The sequence below is a fragment of the Notechis scutatus genome, chromosome 13 (genome assembly GCF_049901735.1).
Source record: "Notechis scutatus isolate UNSWTSFEM ecotype Mainland chromosome 13, rNotScu1.2, whole genome shotgun sequence".
Classification (NCBI taxonomy): domain Eukaryota; kingdom Metazoa; phylum Chordata; class Lepidosauria; order Squamata; family Elapidae; genus Notechis; species Notechis scutatus.
Window position 1 is genome coordinate 9263152 of NC_142021.1, and position 16678 is coordinate 9279829.

General features: G+C 42.2%; 1 protein-coding gene across 4 annotated transcripts in view; it reads right to left on the reverse strand.

Moving 5' to 3' along the window:
* Positions 1-211: 211 nt before the first annotated feature.
* The window catches only part of ULK1 (unc-51 like autophagy activating kinase 1), an 86319-nt gene continuing 69852 nt past the window's right edge, over positions 212-16678 (reverse strand). For 3 of the 4 annotated variants that reach the window (XM_087942949.1, XM_087942951.1, XM_087942948.1), the window contains 8 exons: positions 15442-15585; positions 14314-14504; positions 12984-13162; positions 12378-12496; positions 9126-9283; positions 7961-8096; positions 7169-7253; positions 212-6783 (listed from right to left, as the gene is read on the reverse strand). In XM_087942949.1, coding sequence (XP_087799075.1) covers positions 7198-7253; positions 7961-8096; positions 9126-9283; positions 12378-12496; positions 12984-13162; positions 14314-14504; positions 15442-15585 — 983 coding nt within the window. In that variant the 3' untranslated portion in view covers positions 212-6783; positions 7169-7197. The remainder of the gene's footprint in view (positions 6784-7168; positions 7254-7960; positions 8097-9125; positions 9284-12377; positions 12497-12983; positions 13163-14313; positions 14505-15441; positions 15586-16678) is intronic. The other variant, XM_087942950.1, reaches the window with a different exon arrangement.

Sequence of the window (16678 nt, forward strand, 5' to 3'; positions counted from 1 at the left end):
TCCAACCGAAGTCAGAAGTCTGAACTCAGAACTGAAGAAGCTTCCTGGATGAGGAGCGAAACATCTTCAAGGAAAAACAGTTGCCTTTTGAAAAAAAGCCCCTTTGGGACAACCATGACAAGAATCTCCATAGATAATCAGCAGAACGTGGCTAGTCAACCAGAAGTCCATTCTGGAGAGTTGGAAAACAAAAAACAAAGCACCCCAAGAATGAAAAATCAAAGTTTTATTTTCCTGAAGTCGGCGTCATACAACGGAAAGCAAGAATACACCCACGCTGCAAAGTCACGTAACACTTTTCCAACAAAAAAATAAAATCAAATGAAAGGCCAGGTGTCAATCAAACATACTTTTTCACAAACATGAACGGAGTGGCGGTCAAACTGAAGGTTGGGATCGAAATTCAGACACTGCATACAAAATGCTGAAACAGTAACAAACCCGTAGAGGGAAGGAAGTGGATGAAAGACCCATCCTAATTTTTCCACTCCTCATTTTAAACTTTCCCCCCATTCCTGACGTGTACAGCTCAATAAATAAAACTACTTTTCTCACCAAATAAAACGAACAAACAAACAAAAATCAACAATGTCTCATGCTACATGCAGTTAGTTTGAAAACCTAGAAGGACAAAATAACAACAAAGTCACCAATATGGCGTTTTTAAAAAATGTCTTGTTTCTCTATTCGTTTTCTTTCATCCAAGCACAGTGGTTAAATTTCAAGTATTGAGAAAATATTGTGTGTACGTGAGAGAGATGAAGCTCAGTTATTCTCCTTCTTCCTTCCTTCCTTCCTTCCTTCCTTCCTTCCTTCCTTCCTTCCTTCCTTCTTTCCTTCCTTCCTTCTCTCTTGAATGACGTGAATAGCTAAGATGCATTCAAGTCACTAAGGATAGCAGGAAAGTTAGGACTGAGTAGACCAAGTGGTTTAACAAAGCGGGGAAGATAAATAGGAAATTTACAGTCTCAAAAGCAAAAACTGGCAACTCGACAAGTAGGAAAGACTATTTTAAACGTTTCTCTTGCAACAGGCATGGCGTCTGTGTCCCAGAGCAGCAAGAACAGAAATGTCTTAAAAGTTTAGATTATCCAATGAACCCCTTCTGTGGAAGAAAATAGCTGAAATAATGCAAAAGCGTGACCTGCTTTGATCAAGGAGAAAACGTGACATGCATTTTTCAAAGACCGGACGCCTTGATTGGACTTTTGCTAAATGAAGAAAAAAAGTGACATGATGATTTATGGATTTGATGATTGGAAAAAAAAATCTCGTATTCAACAAAGTAGAGGTGGAAGTGCCAGAAAAACATGCCCCCAAGACAAAAAGTATCGACAATGCTGGTTGCACACAAACCTAACAACGCGCTCAGCCCAACGATCTTGAACGACCTAAAAGAAGATTAGGACATTATTATTTTACCGGCTCAACGGTGGTGATGAACAGCACAGATTATGAAATGTGGGCATTCGTCCTCCTGAATGATTCCTCAGCATATGGACTAGCAAACAATCAGAGGCGAGAACGATGGTCACACAACTGAACGCTTATTTCAGCCACTTCAAACAAAACAAGTGTATAAAGGGGAAAAAAATGTTGGAAAAGGAGGGTCAGAGATGCTGCCTGCCCCAACAAGATTTGATGGACTCTCCAAGATACACAAATTTGGAGTCTCTTTCAGAACTATGGTAGTGTTACAAGACGCCCCTACCTACAACTTGACTAAATGGTTCCACCGTCACGTCATCCACACAATTTCTGACAAAAATTACAAGGCTTAAAATGGGGCTCCTGTTGAGATTACGGTCTCTTTTTCATGTCGCATCCCTAGTTACGTCCATCCAATCTAGCATGTTGAAAGTAATAGATAGAAAAACAAGGAGAACCTACCACACAGGTCAGAGCAACCTAACCAGGACACAAGTCATGATTTGTACTCCAATACTGCCAACATACGAACTTCACGTTCAAAGGGGAAATGTGTGAGCAAATAACATCAGGAGTCATTGCAGAAGCTGTCCTGCGCGGACTACAACACTGTGCCTTTCAAACCCACACCCCTAAATGTTGTTGCCGCTACATTTGTCGTCCTCAAAAGAAATGCACTGAACTCCATCTTCCCAGATGTACAATTCGCAAAGGAGGAAGAAAGAGCTAGACATGTGGTGAAAAGCACACTTCACTGGATCAGGGAAAGGACTCAACATTTCACATCCTGTGCTAAACTTTAGTTGCTTGTGTCAACTTCTGTTCATTAGGGGTTGTGCATTTCTAGCCTAAATAGTTAGTTAGTGGCCTGGGGTGTTACATAAATGCAGAAAAATGGACTAATACAGAGATGGATGCTTGGGAGAGAGAATGTGGCTATCTGGTATTCCATTTACATTGTGTCATAATTTATGAGAATTTTTTTTTCCAGCCAAAGGATGTATTGTTGGTATATGACACCAGAGAAACGATCCAAACGCATGTTTCAAACCAGGGTTAAAAAAATGTGAAAAGCATGAGATGTTTTATGATGCATGGTGGACTGGTGAGCAAGCTTTTGATACAAACTCATACAACGATGCAAAATATCTCGAAGATGAATGAAGAAAGCAAAAGCCTATAGAAACCAACATTCCACGCATTCTTAGTTTCAACAGCAACCATCCACTGTCACACACACACACAAAAGCTGTGTCAGAACACTGTATGGCTGGGTGACAACCCACAGCAAGCTAAACAACTGGAGAGAAGGTACCTACGTGAACAATTCGAGCATAATGAGTACCCACAATAATTTATTACAAGATGCCTGTGCAGAACACAAGGGAAAGGAAAGGATAGGAAGGTACAAGACCGATTGTAGGGCATAGCTGCTGTAGAATGCAGCTTCCGAGATCTGCAAGTGGACATCGCACACCGCCCAGAGTCTACCATATGAGGACAAAATTATGCATGGCGAAGATCGCTTGGAAGTGAGAGATACTTCCAATTAATCTACCGGATCTCCTGCATGGATTGCCCCTAGGACTACGTAGAACAGCAAGCTAACCACCAAAGCACAAGAACACAAGCGAGAGGTCAGAGCCGAGGAGACCTGAACTCATCGGTAGCCTTGCATTGCAATGAACAAGGACACACATCCAATTTCGCAGCTACTAAGATTGTCGGCTGAGCAGGGACAAAGATAGACAGGGAAATGATCGAAGCCTGGGAAATGGGCCCCTTGTCAGTAACAGGAGTGCTGATTTACCATCAGTTGATTAAATACTTAAGAGCCAAGGGCTTGGCAGCAGCAGGAAACAACCGTCAATTGCCAGCGATCAACACCATTAGCCAATAGTTCCCCAAAAATGGACTCCAGAATGAGTCTGAAAACTTGGAAGAGTACAGATTTAAGACTGGTACAGATTTAAAACTTGGAAGAGACCCAGATTTAATTTTGGGAAAAAAAACAACATAAGGAATAGAAGGGAATTCTGGAATAGTTCAGAAAGGAAGATATTGGGTCCGTTAGGATGTTTTGAAGAGTAGATAGGAAGTGTTCTCTTATTTCTTTACAGATTTTTTCTAACTTATGTGGAGGGGGGGACCATATTTAATAAAAAAAGTTTTTTAAGAGTTGTCCAGAGAAGTTGGCTTAAGATAACTGGAATATTATTATTATTTTTCTCTCCCTCTATTTTGGTATAGAATCACAAGGGTGTTGTCTGTTGGGGTTTGTCCCGAATTTTGTGGGTAGGTGGCATCAGAATGGATATTTGTTTTGGAGGGTGAGGGACTGAAACAGATAAAATTGCCTTCACAGTTGATTGCCTGAGGTGCTGATTGGTAGACAAGAAAATTTAAGAGAGGGAGAGAGGGGGAGAGAAAGAGAGAGAGAGAGAGAGAGAGAGATTGCAGATACAAGCCATGTTGTAACAGATACATACAGCAATAGAAAAGTCACAACCAAGTATTACAAACACAATGGGAACCAGCCTGGGAGATAATTAATGTGCAAGTAAAGGGCATTATTTGCTCTGCTCTCAAGGGGTGAGAATATTCCTCCTATCTAACTCAATTTTGGAGCTTTTCATGACAGTATTTTCCTAATTTATAACTACTCTCTTGCCTGTTTTGCACGTCTAGAGAAATTTCTGGAGCCCAACAAACTAACACCGAGAGGATTTTTCCAAAGCTGAATATTCATTTTATGGACTAGCCAGAATTCCTATTTCCAATTTTCAATCGTACTTGAGAATGTCTGAACTGCATTCCTAACATCTAGCTAGTGCTTGATAATAACTTGATGCTTGATAAACCCAGATATGTTTAGCAGTGCTGGGTTCTTGGAGACAAAGATATCCTTTATTAATATGTAAAGATGTGAATCTCCATTCCTGGTCCATATTTCACGAGGGCTAAAACAACATTTTTCTGGTTTCTTGTCAGTTTAGGCACAATTCAACCGTGATGGCTTTTAATCCAGAAAGTCTTCTTTCTGTTGAAACCAAAAGTCTATGTACCTAATTTAAACACAATCAAATTGCCAGAAACAAAAAGTTGTGTGAAAATGTTGGTGTAAAAGCCCCTTCCCGTATGTGTGTAAATGAAGGGGATTTTTTTCTCTTTTTTTTTACAAAAAAATATTTTAATGCATTCAATGTAGGTTACCTTTTTTAATAAAAAAAAAGGTACAGAACTGGCTCCTAAGTCAATAAGATTGTTCCTTACAAGAAAATAAAGAGATGGATTATGAACTGGCTGCATGCAAAGAAACTCAACTCGCTCTTATTTTAGAAAAGGGAAAACAAAAAAGAGAAGGTTAATATTGAAATCTAGGTTATATTTTATAAGCATGCTTCCTCACGTTGCACAGACAAAAATTAACCGAACGTTGGATCCTTCCGTTTAAAACAAAAAAACCAAAACCACACACACAAACCAAACGCACGCACCACAAAACGGCACAACATGCAACACAGACAAAGCTCACGGGGTGTGTGTCTCAAGCGCTGGCTCGCAGCTGTGGCGCCTTCACAAGTTCAAATGTGCATGTACAGCCCCCCCCCCCCCCTCAAACACACACAGACACACACTCCAAAATGCAGAAATGTACACACGCTGTGCCCTAACTTCTCTTTTGGGGGGGGCGGAGGGGCGCTACTTCATTGCTTTAAAAAACGGGAGGAATGGGAGATTTTAAGTTAAATGCTAAGACAGGGAAACAGACAATAAAAAAAACTTATTTGCAAAAGCGGGGAGGGGTGGACTCCCAATAGGTTGCAAACACACAAGCTATCACAACCCTGTCCTTTAGCCTCTGAAAACCATGTTGGTTTGAAGAGTGGAGGAGGAGGAGGAGGAGGAGGAGGAGGAGGAGGAGGAGGAGGAGGAGGAGGAAGGAGGAAGAAGAGGAGAAGGAGGAGAAGAGAAAGAGGAGGAGAGGAAGAGGAAGAAGAGGAAAGAAGAAGGAGAAGAGAAGAAGAAGAAGAAGAAGAAGAAGAAGAAGAAGAAGAAGAAGAAGAAGAAGAAGAAGAAGAAGAAGAAGAAGAAGAAGAAGAAGAAGAAGAAGAAGAAGAAGAAGAGAAAACAGACCATCATTGATGTTAGAAAACATTCAAGTTAGCAACCTGGATTCTTTCTCTCTCCCCCCCTTATTCTAACAACATACAGTACAGTTAAAACACGTAAGATTATGCTATACATTATATACACATAAATACATATTGGATCTTAGCAACGTGTGTGTGTGTGTGTGCGTGTGTGTAGACACCCACACATACTTGTAGTGCAATTTCTGAAAGAAAACGAAAAACGAAAGACACAAAGGAACGTCTCTATGATGAAATTAGCAGAGCAGAACACGTCAAGAAGAAATCCCGTACAGTAGACACCTCAGGAGCTGTTGGAGAATACAGTACGCAACCATCAAGTTCAACATCTCCATAAAGTGCTCCTTTGATTCACAAAGCTTGTGTGTGTGTGTGTATTGCATATGTGTTTTCTTTCCTCTCTTTTCCCACCTCTCAGGGAAGAGAAGCTATTGAGGTTTCTCTAGAAGAGATGCCTTCTTACAACACGGGTACCTAAATTGGGCGAGAGGGTCATCTCCATACATTTATTTAATGTCCCCTTGCCTGGGTTTAGAAGGCATCTTCTAGACGTTGTTTTTTTTTTGGCTTCTTGAGACGGAACATGATAGCTTTAAGATTGTATTGCGTGGCTCCAACTGCTTGGAAGAGGCCTATGGTCTTCTATGGATTTGTCCACCTCCCCATTGATGAAGAAGGCATGTGGCTCCATCACATCCACCACGGGAGAGCATCAGGTCTAATTTCCAGCATCCCAATGGATGAAGTAGGCTGAAGCAAAGCTGAGCTCCAGATCTTCTGCCTATGCAAAGAGAGCTAAGAAGCCTGGGAGATGTTGAAGGACACCGAAGACATGGAGATTGGGGAATGATGGACAGGGCCCAAGCGTGCAACCCAACAAAAAATCTGTAGAAGAACAGGTCTGTTCGCCACCAGGGACGTTCTTCCCTGGCTGAGCTTCATCTTTCCAATCTCAAGAAGCCCTCCAGGTGTCCACTGCCCGCAGTAGACAAAAAGTATATCTCCAAATGAAGAGGGCCATGCTGGCACTGCCATAACCCCATCTGTTCCTTCTTCAGAAACAACACACAAAAACCATTGGGCACGAAGCAGGTTTGGTCCTTGGTTTCCTCAGCCCTCTTCCACCAGGTTGGAAAAGGGTCCTTCTTGTATCTGCCTGTCCCCAGTTTGCACCAGGGTTAGCAGGAAAAGCATGCTACTTCTGAAAGAGAGAAAGGAAGAGAATGGATATCTGGGAAAGATCTGAGAGAAGCAACCTAGAACTAAGGAGAAATTTCCTGACAGTGAGAACAATTAAATCAGTGGAACAACTTGCCTCCAGAAGTTGTAAATGCTCCAACACTGGAAGATTTTAAGAAGAGATTGGATAACCATTTGTCAGGAATGGGATAGGGTTTCCTGCCTAAGCAGGGGGTTGGACTAGAAGACCTCCAAGATCCCTTCTAACTCTGTTATTCAATTCTATTCTATTCCCTGCCAACCAGGAAAACCAACAATGGCTTCCAAGAAGATGTCCCCATTCGAGACTTCTTCAAAAGGGTGCAGGGTTTAACTCCCAAAGATTTTAGGAACCAAAAACCAATTACCTGCGTGGAAAAAACAATCAAGCTTATTGTCATGCACAGATTCCTGATAGCAAGCTGGACAACCGTCGTTCAATGCACATTTTACCTAAGAAGACAGAAGGATAGGAGGAATATGATTAGTTGACCATCCTTAAAATGTTCAGAACTCGTGAGGACTAGAAAAATACCCCAAATCTCCTCCCCCCAAACCCCATAGCTTTAAACCCAGTCACTAAGCGAGTGTTTATAAGCTGAAGACTACTTTTGTGTAGTAGTTCTCACTCCTAGCAGTTATGCTCAAGCTTTAATGCAGGAAGTTGGGTTATGTAAGTCCCAACAGCAAAGCACATCAATGAATGTAATCCTATGTCACTCCACAGAAGGGCTTTTTTTTGGTGATTTTTTTTTTAAATCTCTCGTTTGGGTGTCAAAATGCTTTCTTCTCCAAATAAGTAAAAAGAATAGTAGACCTCAAATGGCAACTGGATTTTCTAATTTTTCTTTGAAAGAATGTTTCACTTCTTATCCAAGAAGCTTCTTCAGAGCTAAAAAAGCTTCTTGGATGAGAAGAATAACATCTTCAGAGAAAAACCCAGAAAGTCCAGTTGCCTCTTGAAAAAGCACCTTTGGGACAACCATGACCTGGATGATGGAGAATCTCCGTTAGACAGTTGACTTCAAAGCAACATGATTATGAAGAAAACAAGAGTAATTAGATAAGAAAGTTGGAGAAAGCAACAAGATTCAAAACAAAACAAAACAAAACAACTTCCATGAAGAAGTCTCACAAATCTCTTTCCTGGCCCTCCTTACATTTATTGATGTTCTCAACATCTCCTTGCTCGGTGATGAAGTTCAAGAGACCTTCCATCAAGAGCAACGCTTTCTGGTATCTTTGGACACAGTCTTCTCGGTGATGGAACATCTCATCCAAAGCTGCAGCCTGAACCTGGGAAGGAAAAACAACTTGAGGTTCTGGAAGCCGTGGTGGCACAGTGGTTAGAATGCAGGACTGCAGGCTAATTCTGCTGACTGCTGGCTGCCAGCCATTGGACAGTTCGAGTCTCACCGGCTCAAGGTTGACTCAGCCTTCCATCCTTCCGAAGTGGGTAAAATGAGGACCCAGATTGTTGGGGACCATAGGCTGACTCTGTAAAACTGCTTAGAGAGGGCTGGAAAGCACTGTGAAGCAGTATATAAGTCTAAGGGCTATTGCTATGGCTATTATTGTCCTTCCTTCCTTCCTTCCTTCCTTCCTTCCTTCCTTCCTTCCTTCCTTCCTCCCTTCCTTCCTTCCTTCTCCTTCCATCCATCGTGCACTAGTGGTTAGAATGCAGTACTACAGACTAACTCACTGCTCACTCCAGGAATTTATTTCTGAGCGTCTCAAGGTTGACTCAGCCTTCCATCCTTCTGAGGTGGGTAAAATGAAGACCCAGATTGTTGGGGGCAAGAGACTGACTCTGTAAACTGCTTAGAGAGGGCTGTAAAAGTGCTGTGAAGCAGTATATAAGTCTAAATGCTATTGCTAGTGCTGTTGCCCTTCCTTCCTTTTCCCTTCCTTCTTTCCTTCCTTCCTTCCTTCCTTCCTTCCTTCCTTCCTTCCTTCCTTCCTTCCTTCCTTCCTTCCTTCCTTCCTTCCTTCCTTCCTTCCTTCCAAAGTGATGCAGTGATTAAAATGCAGTATTGCCCACTGTCAGCACTTCAATCCTGACCGGCTCAAGGTTGACTCGACCTTCCATCCTTCTGAGGTGTGTAAAACGAGGAGCCAGATTGTTGGCGGGCAAGAGGCTGACTTTGTAAACCGCTTTGAGATGGGCTGTAAAGCACTGTGAAGCGATACATAAGTCTAAGGGCTATTGCTATTCTCCTAATTGGCTTAAGATCAAAACTCTTGAGTTTCCACCCAGAGACATAGCTGGGCCCCCACTGCTGCCATCACCCTACCTTGTAACACCAGGTCTCAGGTCTCGCTTACCATCTGCACAGCGTGGCTGAAGATGAGCTTTTCCGCTGTGATGCTGTTGATGCGGTCCATGAGCTTCTGCTTGTCCACGAACCACCTCTGTAGCCTTAAGTTCAGGTGATGGCACGAAGAGACGCTGCTTTTATACAGATCATTGAGCTTTCTCACAACTACAGGGAGGGTATAAATAAAAGGAAGAAAGTCACTCGCCAGATAGGAAAATTGGTTGCACACTTCCCGCGAGACTCCAGCCTCTCTTTTCTGGAATATTCCCTGAATGTCCTTGGACCGACTGCAATCAGTTAACCTTGACTACGTACTAAGAGTCAAAAAAAGAAAAGAAAAAGATTCTTCTATCATCCTGAGCTCCAGGAAGGGAAGATATAGTTGAAGTAAATTGAAACAGCTTGAGCTTTAACATGGGCCGCTAAAATTCATCCCAAAGCTGTTGGAATTGCAGTTTTCAATATAACAGCAGAAAGAATGAAAGAATTTACACAGGAAAGCCCTCAATTCCAAAAGCTTTGGACACCTCTATCAGAATTTTAAACCTTCTTCATGCTTTCCATAGGTAAGACAAGCAAGCAGTATGGCAGAACTACTTTTTCAGCAGCCAGAGAGCGCTGACAACTTATTTTTAAAATAAAAAGACACTGAAAAGCAAAGACACCTAATGTCAACCATGAAGGTATTTAAAACATCTCCTTAATTATTCTGTACTGTATTAGTAAATCAAATGTGTTGTTCTCCTTTAATTTTAATCTGGTTTAATGGTTCCTTCCCTCTAGCGACCAACTTTGGAAATACCATCCTATCTTTTTTTTTTTAGAATTCAAAACATTTCCCCACAGGAAGGATTCTCATAATTAATTTTCAGATCCATAGGATTCCCCCTTAGTCCAGGGGTCCCCAAACTTGGCAACTTTTAGACTTGTGAACTTCAACTGCCAGAATTCTCCAGCCAGCTTAGTCTTAAAGTTGCTAAGTTTGGAGACCTCTGCCTTAGTCCATTTATAACTTTCCAAAATGATCATTTATAGTCCCTTATGCTGTTTATTCCCCCTACCCCCTCCTTTTTAAAAAAAAAATCCTTAAATTTGTATCTAAAACTTCTTTCCCTGTGAATTAAAGAAAACTCAGCCAGTGTAGTAAAACTTGCTGTTCTGAAGATTCCTAACATCTGGAAAGCATCTATTTAAGAGCACCTTTTAAATATATTTTTTTCTGCCTCTCCGTTCTATGTTTTATTTCACTTCTGCTTCACTTGTGTCTTTTGCTCGTTGCATTTTTCTTTTTAAAGCTTGATTTTTTCCCCCCTACTGAATTCTCTATTGATTTTGAATACTTTGGAATGAAAAACCAAGGCATGCATTTCTAAAAGGTGATGTTAAAAGACAGGTGTCATCTCCTTCCTATTATTCCTCCTCTATCCTGAAACAACTCTTGCCAAGGAACGAGTCAACTGGCTGAGTGATGGCATATTAATTTAAGATCCTGGAGCTAACTCTGTAATTATTAAGTCGCACCCACGTCAATTATCTTTAAGGCCCTTAGCTTAGCACATAGCTAAGCGCTGAGAAATTCCTATCAGGTAACTAGGTGTTATTTTCCTTTCTCTGAGATCAGCGATCAAACAAAACACAGAACCATATATGCCTTTCAGAGCAAACTGAACGTGAAACCAAAATGGAACAACCTCCAACTTGAAAAAGACGGGGAGGAACAAGTCTATCCATAGATAGACCTATGGCCCATCCATAGGGGAGAAGACGAGAATTAGATTAGCGCTATTCCTTTTGATATTCATGAAATACTTCAAGACCAGGTTGTGTCACCAGGCCTGGAGGTCCCAGGGATCTGGAGGTGTGTGTGTGTGTGTGTGTGTGTGTGTGTGTGTGTGTGTGGTAAGTAGTGTGTGTGTATTCATGTATGAGGTAGGTAGGTAGAGGTAGATGGGTGGATGGATGGATGGATGGGTGGATAGATAGATATGTAGATAGATAGATAGATAGATAGATAGATAGATAGATAGATAGATAGATAGATAGATAAGATAAGATAAGATAAGATAAGATAAGATAAGATAGATAAGATAGATAAGATAAGATAGATAGATAAGATAGATAAGATAGATAGATAGATAGATAGATAGATAGATAGATAGATGATAGATGATAGATAGATAGATAGATAGATAGATGATAGATAGATAGAATGAATAATAGATGGATTATAGATAGATAGATAGATAGATAAGATAGATAGATGATAGATAGATAGATAGATAGATAGATAGATAGATAGATAGATAGATAGATAGATAGATAGATAGATAGATAGATAGATAGATAGATTAGTAGATGGCTCTACTATTGAGGAGGATATACTCATTCTCAATCTGCCAGGGGTCTTCCCTCATTCCTTCTTTCCTTCCTTCCTCTCTCCCTCCTTTAATTTCCTTCCTTCCTTCCTTCCCTTTCTTTCTTTGTCTTTCTCTCTCCTTCCCTTTCCACCTCCTTCGTTTCTTCCTTCCTTCCTCTCTTCCTTTCCTTTTCCTTTCCTCTCCTTTCTTCCTCTCTCCCTCCCTCCTTTAATCTCTTTCCTTCCCTTTCCATCTCCCTTCCTTTGTTCCTTCCTTCCTAGTTTATTTGCCTTTTGTTCCATCTCTCTCTTTCCATCTCTCACTCTCTCTCTCTTTCTCTCTCGTTCCCTTTTATTCTCTCTGTTTCTCTCTTTCTCTGTCTCTCTCTTTCCATTCTGTCTCCCTCTATCTCTCTCTATCTCTCTCTGTCTCTCTCATTCTCTCTCGTTCTCTCTCTGTGTCTCTTGTTCTCTCTTTCCATCTCTCTCGTTCTCTCTCTCTCGTTCTCTCTCTCGTTCTCGTTCTCTCTCTCTCTGTCTGTCTCTCTCTCTCTCCTTCCTGAATAAGCCCCTGCAATTTTCTTGGCAAGGTTTTCAGGACAGCTTCGCCATTGCCTCCTTCCTAGGGTTAAAAGAAAGCAACGGGCCCAAAACCATCTCACCAGCTTCGTGACTGTGAACTAGAACTCCTGCCCTCCCAGTTTCTAAACTCGTGCCTTAACCATGACAGAAATTCTGAGCGACAATAATTACAAAGAGGATGGGAGAAGCCTCCAATTATCCCAATGGCCGGATGGTAAGCCAAGAGGAATTCTCACGTCTACTGCTATTTAAAACTATCTTCGAAAGGCTGTGCGTGCTGGAGAAACAAAAACTTGGGCGGTTGGGGACACAAATACTTACTTTGCTTGACAGTGGAGGAGAGACACAGTTTGCCTGCCCGGATCTGGTCAATGGCCATCTGAAGCCCGGCGGACAGCAATTCAGCCACTTTCAAGTACAAGACCAGCTGTTCTGCGTAGCTTCAACACAACAAGAGCTCAAAGGTCAATGGAGATGCAGAAGGAAGCCACAGAGTTCTTTAACTTCCATAGGTAAAGCTAAAGGTTCCCCTGGCACATCCGTCCTAGTCGTTTCTGGCTCTAGGGGGCGGTACTCATCTCCGTTACAAAGCCAAAGAGCCAGCGCTGTCCGAAGACGTCTCCGTGGTCATGTGGCCGGCATGACTAAACGCCGAAGGCGCATGGAACATTGTTCCCTTCCCAACAAAGGGGTCCCTATTTTTCTACTTGCATTTTTTCCCCATGCTTTCAAACTGCTAGGTTGGCAGAAGCTGGGACAAGGAACGGGAGCTCACTCCGTTAGGCGGTGCTAGGGAATCGAACCGCCGAACTGCCGACCTTTCCGATTGACAAGCTCAGCATCACTGAGCCACCACATCCCTTTTAACTTCCCTACCATTGGGTAGAAGCTGCAGGTTGGATCCCGCACCGGGCTGTTGCTATTTACCTCCATTCCTTGCTAAGCAAACTGATCTGGTCAGCAACGACGCTTTCTTGAAGCTGGTACTCGGAGGCCACCGAACTGGACATCTCATTGGCGCTCCCTTTGATGGTGGCAAGCTCCATCACGTAGTGGACAAAAGCCAGCGTGAACCTCAAGCTGCGCAAGATGTCTGTGTGCTCTTGCTGAAAAACACAGAGAGAGACAAAAACGTTAGAAGGGTCTGTCTGCTGAGACCCTGAAGGTCTAACCAGGTGCTTTCAAGCCAGGAAATAGTTTTTATCAGTTTGGTAAAGTTGATGCATATTGCATGATGGCCTATTTTATCTCACAATCATACTACGGGATAAGCTGAGGTGGACAACCTCGAAGTAGACAGTTTCTTTAAGCAAAAATAATAATAATTCCAGTTTGCATTCCTTGCAACCTAACAGATTAACAGAGTTGGAAGGGATCTTGTAGGTCATCTAGTCCAACTTCTCCCCCCCAAGCAGGAGACCCTACACCAATGATGAAGCCTCCAATGATGAAACTCCCACCACTTCCAGAGGCAACTTCTGTTCCATTGGGTTGTTCTCACTGTCAGAAAAGTCCTCCTTATTTTCAGGTTGAATCTCTCCTTGTTCAGTTTCCATCCTTCATTCCTTTTCTGGCCTTCAGGTGCCTTGGAAAACAGCTCGACCCCCTTCCTCCTCTCTGTGGCAGCCCCTCAAATATTGGAAGACTGCTCTTCTGTCTCCCCTGGTCCTTCTCTTCACTAGACTAGCCAGGCCCAGTTCCTGCAGCTGTCCGTCGTATGTTTCAGTCTCCAGCCCTTTGATAATCTTAGATAGATTCAGATTAACAGAGATGGAAGGGACCTTGTAGGTCACCTAGTCCAACCCCCTACCCAAGCAGGAGACCATACACCATTTCTGACAGATGGCAATCCAGTCTCCCCTTGAAAGCCTCCAGTGATGAAGCTCCCACCACTTCCGAAGGCAACTTCTGTTCCATCGCTTGATTGTTCTGTCAAAAAATTTATCCTTATTTCCAGGTTGAATCTCTCCTTGATCAGTTTCCATCCATTATTATTCCTTGTCTGGCCTTTGAGTGCTTTGGTTGAGGATGGAGTAGAATTTGGTTTCTAGTCCAGGCTGGGAAGAAGAGAAGCTTCTATGGATGACGTTTTCAATCTATCTAGTTGAATCTGATGCTTCGTCTTGTGGACCGCAGAAGGAGACCAACATGGATCTTTTCCTACGAGGTCTATGGTTGAGGGTGGATTAGAGCCTAAAGTTGACTCTCTTTTTTTTTTTTACTGTTTTCAACTTGGGTTGGGGGGAATGAAACTCACTTCCATGAGGGTCTCCTCGGGGAGCTCAGGTGCCTCAAAGGTAACTGCTCCTTCCAGGTTGGCAGCAATTGGATCAGCCAATGTATATCTGAGACCTGATGGAGCTTCAACGATTTCCCCACCGGCTCCCATAATGAAGTGGCGCCCGCTGAAAGATCCTCCTCCGGAACTCAGAGAACTTGAAGATCCTACTAAGAAAAAACAAAAAGCAGAATATACAACACAAAACTTAGGAAGTTGAGTAACCAAAGGAAAACAAAAGCCCTTCCTCTTCACATCTAAATGTATTTTTTTTAGTAGACTGTGGGAATGCCACAGCACTGATGATGTTACCTAGCTGGGTCATGAAATGTCTGCAAGGAAACAACCAAGCTCAGAGAGCATCAAGGACTCTACAATCCTCCCTCCTTCTCCTCCTCAACCCCCACTGCTTCCTAACGCTGATGGTGTTACCTAGTTGGGTAATAAAACATTTGCAAGAAAACCACCAAGCTCAGAGAGCACCAAAGGATCCCACAGACCGCCTCCTCCTCCCTCCCCTCAAACCCACTCCTTCCTAGCACTGATGATGTTACTTGGTTGGATCAAGAAACATTTGCAAGAAAATCACCAAGTTTATTTTACTTTATTGTCATTGCACCTCGTACAACGAAATTAGATAACCATCTTCAGTGTACATTGACTACGAAAATAAACACAAACACGCATCCTTCACATTCTATACATTGAATTGAAAACCCCTGATATTGCATTAATAATTGCATTATACAGTAGAACAAAGGTCTTCAAACTTGGCAAGTTTAAGACTTGTGGGCTTCAGCTCCCAGTGACCACGAAGTTCAGATGTTCAGTGAGCACTAAGGACCCCACAGTTGTTGTTGTTGTTCTTCTCCTCCTCCTCCTCCTCCTCCTCCTCCTCCTCCTCCTCCTCCTCCTCCTCCAACCCCACTCCTTCCTAACACTGACAGTGTACCTAGTTGGGTAATGAAACATGGAAACCACCAAGCTCAGAGACCACTGAGGACCCACAGTTCAACCCTGAGCTATTATTGTTCTCTAACAATTTCTTCACTGTACAACGTAAAGAGGCCGTCTACAATGGTTCCATCTCTTTCCTGGTTTGGATACCTGAATACATTCTGGTTCGGGTGGTTTGCGGTGGGGTCGTTCCAGCAGGAGGTGATCCAACGGTGAAGACCACTGGCGAAGGGCTCCCTGAACAACCTTCTCTGGCCCCCGAGTGAAGGGTTCCTCCACAAGCCATGGAAGGAGCTATGGACAAAGTATGAACAGAATCAAGATATATAGAATCAAGATCATGTTAAGTGATAATGCCACTTTATGAGGCCCTTGGTAAGGCCATACTTGGAATCCTGCATCCAGTTTTGGACGCCACGATGTAAAAAAGATGTTAAGAATCTAGAAAGAGTGTAGAGAAGAGCAACAAAGAGGATTAGGGGACTGAAAGCTAAAACATAAAAAATGGTTGCTGGAATTAGGTATATCTAGTTAGATGAAATAGAATAGAATGGAATGGAATGGAATAACAAGAGTTGGAAGGGACTTTGGAGGTCTTCTAATCCAACCCACTGCTTTGGCAGGAAACCCTACACCACTTCAGACAAATGGCTGTCCAATCTCTTCTTTAAAACTTCCAGTGTTGGAGCATTTACAACTTCTGGAGGGAAGTCGTTCCACTGGCTAATTGTCCTCACTGTTAGGAAGTTTCTCCTTGGTTCCAGGTTGCTTCCATCCTTGATTAGTTTCCACCCATTGCTTCTTGTCCTGCCTTCTGGTGCTTTGGAGAATAGCTTGACTCCCTCTTCTTTGGGGCAGCCCCTGAGATATTGGAAGACTGCTGTCATGTTACCCCTAGTCCTTCATTCTATTCTATTCTATTCTATTCTATTCTATTCTATTCTATTCTATTCTATTCTATTCTATTCTATCCTATCAAATCCTATCCTATTCTATCCTATCCTACTCTATTCCCTATTCTATTCTATTCTATTCTATTCTATTCTATTCTATTCTATTCATTCCATTCATTCCATTCCATTCTTATTCTATTCTATTCTATTCTATTTATTCTATTCTATTCTATTCTATTCTATTCTACATCCTATCAAATCCTATCCTATTCTATCCTATCTCTACTCTATTCCTTATTCTATTCTACTCTATTCTATTCTATTCTATCTATTCTATTCTATTCCATTCCTCCATTCCATTCCTCCATTCCTTATTCTACTCTATTCTATTCTATTCTACTCTATTCTATTCTATTCTATTCTATTCTATTCTATTCTATTCTATTCTATTCTATTCTATTCTATTCCATTCCATTCCATTCCATTCCATTCCT